The sequence below is a fragment of the Hippocampus comes genome, unplaced genomic scaffold, assembly GCF_001891065.2.
Source record: "Hippocampus comes isolate QL1 unplaced genomic scaffold, H_comes_QL1_v1.1 scaffold148, whole genome shotgun sequence".
In the NCBI taxonomy this organism is placed as follows: Eukaryota; Metazoa; Chordata; class Actinopteri; order Syngnathiformes; family Syngnathidae; genus Hippocampus; species Hippocampus comes.
This window is the reverse complement of record NW_017805006.1, coordinates 20,271-27,770: the sequence shown is the minus strand read 5'-3', so window position 1 is coordinate 27,770 and position 7,500 is coordinate 20,271. Positions and strand designations below refer to the sequence as shown.

General features: G+C 39.6%; 1 protein-coding gene across 1 annotated transcript in view; it reads left to right on the top strand.

The window, feature by feature from the left end:
• Positions 1-7,500, top strand: part of LOC109509760 (glypican-5-like) — a 60,748-nt gene that overhangs the window by 43,415 nt on the left and 9,833 nt on the right. Inside the window, exons 9-10 of the mRNA XM_019859606.1 lie at positions 432-552; positions 4,161-4,290. Of these exons, the coding sequence (XP_019715165.1) occupies positions 432-552; positions 4,161-4,290 (251 nt within the window). The remainder of the gene's footprint in view (positions 1-431; positions 553-4,160; positions 4,291-7,500) is intronic.

Here is a 7,500-nt window from a genome sequence, read left to right as displayed (position 1 = left end):
TGATCCACACAATCCCAAGGCCTCGTTCGTCATTGGTCTCCCTATTTTTTTGGAAACTACACAGGCTCTCACAAAAGCTTTGGCACACTCACTTTTGCTTGAGACATGCTCTGAAGCTTTGGCACATTTCATAAAATCTCGAGTGATCCCAAATGTTTCAGAAACCAGAATTTTGACCACAACCCGAATTTGACTGCATGCAAACATATTCAATGAAAAGGGAACTATTTGGTGTTACTAGTGATGTCACTGATCATGTAAATAATGTGTGCTGTGTGATCAAGCTGAACTTGGTTTGCTGTTATTGAAGAGAGTCTGAATGAAGTCTTAAGGATAATAAACTGACTTAACTGAGCAACTATTAGTCGTGTTATTAACCCATTACCTAAGTAACATAATCTAATACTGTATATTTCCCCCATGCTCTGTAGTTATGCAAGTCGTGTGGTTGGCAGTGCTTTGAAAGCCCAGAGGGACAACCCCGAAATTACAGTTCGTAATACGGATCCTGTTCTAAGGGCAGCAAAACAAAGACTGGAGCAGTTGACCCAGGTAACACAAAATCTTTGCTGCACAACTCAACTCAACTCAACTGTATTTATAGAGCACTTTCAAACAGCCATCGCTGCATACAAAGTGCTGTACATGGAGCAATTTAACAAATACAACAAACAGTAAAGCAAATTGGTAATAAAGAAGGTAAAAAGCACCGAACGGCAAAACCAAGAACAAATCTAAGTCATGCTGAGTCAAATGCCAAAGAATACAAGTGAGTTTTGAGGCGGGTTTTGAAGATGGGCAGCGAGGACAAGATACATTCAAAACATGTGATACGAGTTCTGATGATTGCGATATCGATATTAGTGCAATATCTAAAATGAACCTGAAGAAATAACATTTTTATGATCAAATGAAAATAAATAATTTTTGTATGCAGAAATATTAATTTAATGAGTTACTTAGTCTCTCTCTCTCTCTCTCTCTCTCTCTCTCTCTCTCTCTCTCTCTCTCTCTCTCTCTCTGGCACATTCCATTTTCTTACTATTTAATTCCTACAAAACCACTTTAAAACAAAGAGATCGTCTCCTTTTCCCAGGAACATCATAGGCTTCTTGGTTTTGGGGGGACTGATTAGCTTGGTTCCAGAAATGCTTTGTGCCAGCAAAGTCCTCGAAACTTCAGAAGGACAAAAGTGTGTCTCTGAGTGTCTAATGTGTCTTGACCCTCATGTGTTATCACCACTTGAGTGAAGTGCTGCTTAAATGCAATACATTTAAATGTCACCATTGCAAGCATATGTTGATAATGACGTTCGGTAATGCATTAATTCAGCAATTACAACAGATTTATGCGGCACTCTCAAAGCTTTTGACAGGTTGGTAATATGCTGACAGGATTTGCAATGATTATTCATGAATCATCCATCAAGGTCATTTCACAATGATGCCGCTTGTGTCCAATACTCTTAATTGACAGTGACACTGCTCGACAGTTGTCAAACTGATAAGGAGTGTACCTTGACATATGAGTTCAATTCTCTCAAGCTCGTTACCAAATTAAATCCTATTTTAAATCACCTTTCCCCACTGGAATGAATGGAAGTGTCATAACTATATACCAACCAACAAAATAATAATTACATTCATTTGTAATCCAACGACTAATAATGATACTATTATTTATGAAAACAGCCAGTAATAACATCATTTAAGGAATAAAAGGAATTAAATGGCGCAGTGGGTGACTGGTTTGCACATCCGCTCCCAGTTCTGAGGTTTTGACTCCGAATCCATCCTGTGGTTTTCAACTTCTCCCTGTGCTGCTGTGTCAGCCTAATGAGTGCACTCGATATAGAAACTGGATGGCTCGATGATAAAGAATTAAAATCGTTGCATTTTCATGCTTCTCCTTCTGGTATCCACGCCATGGCCACCAGGGGGCAGCATAACACATACAGCCATAGTAAGCATAGGTTTGCTGTTGAAACACAAAGAAGATGACTGTAAACTGCTGTAATATGACTTGGGGCCTCTTCGGATTGTCGTTCTTGCCAAGGAAATATCCTTTCTTATCTTATCCTAGCGTAATGACCTCGAAATACTTGGTGAATGGGATTGTTTTAATTCCACAAATGCTTAGGAAAGGAGCCTGAATTCAACCTGTAAGCCCCCTTCAGCAAAGATGATTCTTGACCAACCTTTACAAAAGGATATTACCCACAATTCTTTAGGCAGCAACATTGAAAGCAACATAACACTGGCATATAGTAGTTGGCAGACTATGCCAAGACGCTCGTGTTTCATGCTCAAGACTTTAAGAATAATATGAAGAAAAAAATATAGGAATCAAACTTTTTCTTTTTGTCACAAGTAGCCAAGAAATGTGGCCAAGAAATATATGTTCAAAGCAAAAGGAAAGGTGTGGTTCCACACAAATGTGTTTTTTGGAACCACTTTGCTTATATTTTGTAGGCAACGTTTGCAAGCCACTCGTCATTGAGCAATGACGTCAGTTAGGAAAAGTATTCAATGAGACCATTTTTTTAGAGAGTCATAATTTTTGGTTTTAGAAAATAGATCTTACAACAGGACGGCCTGGTAGTCCAGTGGTTAGCCCGTCGACCTCACAGTGCAGAGGTGGTGTGTTATAATCCGATGCACTTTGTGTATGGATCAATATTTTGATTTCTTGGACGTAGTATTTTAAATGTTCTGTAAAGTGCTTTGTTACAGCTGCAGCCGTTATGAAAGCACGATATGAATAAAGCTACATTGTATTAGGTCGGCCCAGTGGTTGAGTGGCTCGCTCGTCGACCTCACGGTGCAGAGGTCGTGGGTTCGATCCAGGCTCGGGCCTCCCTGTGTGGAGTTTGCATGTTCTCCCCGTGCCTGCGTGGGTTTTCTGTGGGTACTCCGGTCCCCCCCCCTCCCCCACATTCCAAAAACATGCATGGCAGGCTGATTGAACACTGTAAATTGTCCCTCGGTGTGAATGTGAGCGCGGATTGTTGTTCATCTCTGTGTGCCCTGCGATTGGCTGGCAACTGGTTCAGGGTGTCCCCCGCTACTGCCCGATGACAGCTGGGATAGGCTCCAGCACCCCCCGCGACCTTTGTGAGGATAAGCGGATCGGAAAATGGATGGATGGATGGATATTACAGTAACAGTCTTGAAAACATTTCCATACTTTTCCAGACCTGGAAGTTTATGAAAACAAATTCCATACTTTTTGATATACTCCATATTTGAGGAGAAAGCCTGCAATCAACTTGTTTACTAATCAGTCTGCTGATCATGGTAGATGGAATAATATAAATATTGCTCTTGTATATTGTTCCATTGCAGTCTCATGACATAGTGGTGAATCATATCACACGCTCTCGTTTGTCTCCTGTCCCTTCGGACAAGCTGCCAAATGATAACCTTGCTCGCAAAGTGTTGTACCCTACGACTGTTGACGCCACATGTCCGCTGTTGCATGCTGCCCACTGACTCAGGTACAAACCTTGACAATGATCACATCTTTGTATCCTCGAATGCTAAGATTCACACATTGATGGCTCACTGTTGGATGAATAGTCAGTGCAAGCCATGCATGCAGGCAATAAACAATATTTGTCCCAATTGCTTCTGTTCTCATCTCTCTGAAAGCCCCATTTATGGTTTTAAGAAACAAATTCCCATAACCGCAAATGTTCGAGCCTCTTGGATTCTTTAGCAGCATATTATATTGAAAGTTTCCAACGAGACAAAAAAAAACACACACAAAAAAAAAAGAATCTGTATCTATTTGAAAATATCGAGACCATCCCATCTTCAAGTACTAAAAATTAAATAAAACAAAGGAGTTGAGCTGGAAAAGGCAATTCTGATGATAATCTATAATAGGGAAACGGAAATGTCTCTCAATGGGGAAAAGATAAAGATAGAAATTACTTTATTTTGCACTCAATAGTAACTATGGTAAAAGACAGATGTGAGCACTTGGTGTCCAGTCAACGTTTCCATATTTTAGACACAGCCAAATGGAACGTGTTTGTGCATACCTTTCATTTGTTATATATAATTGTAAAACTACATTTAAGGCATTATATTTGTGGCTTGGAAGACAATCAAATCAAAGAACTTGTGAAATATTCACTCCTATTCATGTGTGTTTAGGAACTTTTAGTGGACCTTGATTGGGCACGTGAAGCCAAAAGAAAGGGTGAAGAAGACTACGGAGGGAGCGCAGAAGCAGAAAGGGGCAGTGGAGACGACTGTGACGATGAAGACGGCTGTGAAGCATCTGGTGAGGCTTTTCTTTTTTTTTTTTGTTCTTTTATTTTGCTCATTTCATCAGTGTTTTCACATTGATTTTACATGAATTAACGTTGAGTTTAACAAAACGTATTATGAACAAGAAGGATATGTCACTGAAACTGTAGTGCTCTTTTTTTTCGTAAAGACTAGCATGTAACCTAACGATGAATGCAGGAAAGGTACTGGAGGCAGGCATCACAACAGTACAGTTTTACAATTTACAATATTAATGACAAAAACAAGACATTGACAAACCTTCATTATCTTCCACAGACAATCACTTTCTGCATTTTTGCACTAAATGTTGCAAAGGGAAGAACAACTCATTACGTTTTAGGATTACTCCATCTTACACAGCAGCCATTCCTTCTTTACTTGAGGGGAGCTCTGCCCTCCTCTCCAGTGCCTTTCTACTTGTCGCTCAAATGTCCCAACCTCACTTGTTATGTATCAGATGCATCCCGAATTCTTCAGGGTCTGCTCTATTTGTCATCATGGTGACATGAGGATGTCACAATTGGTCTTACACACAGAGCAGCAGTTATGCATGTCCCTATCACTCGCTTTCTGCCTTCGGTTTGCCATTTCTCATTTCTCTCACCTCAGGAATGCTCAGGGATTAAAACGGATTGTTTTTTTTTCTACTCAGACAAGCACGATCCTCTCCTCAATCCCTCTGCCTCCCCAGACGAGTTCTGTTAGTCAATAATCTAAATATAATCACAGCTTTTTCTCCTCTTGCTACTATTTTATGTAGAACCACAAACTATGATGTTGCGTTTTACAAATGTAACATCACTGACTGACATTACGTTTTATTCTGGAAAATGACAATCATTTTGTTTCTCCAGGTCATTTTGTATACGGTAATTAAAATATATAATTTATCACGACAAATCTGTGTCTAAAACAATCAAATGGTATGTTTGTGTAGGTACGTTTGAATCATTGTAACCATGGTTACCAACTGCTCTTTGGTCTCATCGGAACCTGTTTGGTGACCATGAAAAAAGAAGAGACAGGAAAGTAAGAAAGCAAGGCCAAATTTGTCCCATTTCAAGTCATGAAATATATTTTTTTAGAACCACACTTAATGTCTGAATTAAATGGCCCTAAACAGAAAATATACACAAGAATACCTTGTGGAACTATTTTGTATTTATTCAATCACTGACTTGCACTACAGGTCGAACGGTCGAGCTTTACAAAGTCCAAATGATCTATTTCAAGGGAAATGCCAATATTTTCCAGTGCTCGAAGCCTGCTGAGTTTGATTGACATTTATAAGCATCCATGGTTGTTTGAATGGGACCAGAAAAGTGACAATAAAAGGGAGTCCTTGGTTCAGATTTATCAGTGCTATAAAACTAAAGTGCCTTTTTGTCCAATCCATACACTGTAATAGTGAGGTTGCAAACATGATCAGAATAACATCAGTATGGATATTCAGACTCCCCCATTCCTCATGGGCTACACCAGGGGTATGAAACTCATTTCACATTGTGGGCCACATACGGCCTCGGTCAATGTCAAGTGGGCTGGACCGTTAAAATAATACCATGCTCTGCTATAAACAACAAAAAATATATATATTATCTCTTTCCTTTGTTTTGGTAGAAAGAAGCAAAAGAACATGAGGAAAATGTTGAAATTGAATCAACGTACCTTTTACAAAACATTTGACAAAATGACTTGACTCTCTGTTTCATTTGGCTGTCTAAATCTGCTGATAGGTCCAAAATGCTCTCTGGTATTCCTTGTTAGGCTAATATTGGTAAAAGCTTGTTGGTTCTCGGGACATGAAAGTTCAGCCGCCTTCAGCATGCATCGTTTCACAAAGTCACTATTGGAATATGGCTTTGATGCTCACGCTATTTTGCTAGCAATTAGGTAGCTGGCTTTTAAAGCTGTGTTGGGTCTGTCTCAGTGACAGACTGAAACTGCTGTTGTCTTCTTCTCTAATCAAAACAGTGTTCCCCTAGCGGATGATCCATGAATTGCAGCTTATTAAAAATATTAATTCCGTGTCTTTTATGTATTCTTACACTTTTAAATTATCCTGCGGGCCTGATCGAACCTCCTTTGGGGCCGGTTCCGACCCGCGGGTCGTATGTTTGACACTGCATGTCACAGTCATTGGGAGTTAATACATTCCGATTTGCCTCGATAAGCATAAGTAATAATGCCATTCATATATGGTCACGATCTCCTCTCTTTTCTGTCGGAATACCTTTCAAAGTCATACAATGCACATATTTGCAGTCAACAGTTGATGTATTGACAATAATAAAACTAGACAAGTAGTTCCAAACATTTAATGCATATAAATGATGTAAAACCAATGTCTTCAAAAGTTTAAACATTTACACAACTACCGAAACAAATTTGTATTTTAAAAAAAGAAAACCTGGACAATTGCTGTTTAACAGAAGCTGTTATTGACAGGGTTGTGACCAGTGGCGGACCCTCAGGGCCACCAAGGCCTTCTCTGCTGGCCTAAACATTCTCAGAAAAGTACATTTACGTTTCTGAGAATAACATTAATTTGTTATTTTATTTTCATAAATATGTAAACAAAATTATTCTCTGTATTCTTTACGTCATATTATTTCCACTTAGTCAAATGAGTTTAAATACTCGATAAATAACTTATTTATTATGGTAGAGTTTTTAACCAATCATATTTCAGATAGCTTGCGTTGCCAAGTAAATTAAACTTGCTCGGGGCCTTCAGATTAAACAGAGCAGGCCCCTGTGCGCTGTAAGTGAATGGGCACAGTCAGGTTTCAATAGCCAATCAGATCACGAGACTCGTGATCTGACTCGTCTCCGTACTCGAGCCAGCTAGAAGCCCTTACGTAGAGACTGGCCGTGCGCGTTCGGTGATTGGATTAGCGCCTTTTCTGTTTCCTGAGAATTGTATCCTCACTTTTTCAATAAAGATTCTTTAAAAAAAAAAAAAAAGATTGGATTAGCGCCTGCTAGTTATCACTGCATTTTAACCCAAAATGGCCGAAGGAGAAGACGGTGATCTGAACTACTTTACGCACAATTTTCAAGACAGGCCTTCCACGAAAAGCTGGATATTCTGCAAAGAGGTCGCCGAACTCCTGCGCTAGCTTGCCTGTCGCAGCAAGGAAAAGGTTTGTCCGTCATTTTCAGACGAGCAATTATGAATGCTACCCGTGGCTCACAGCCT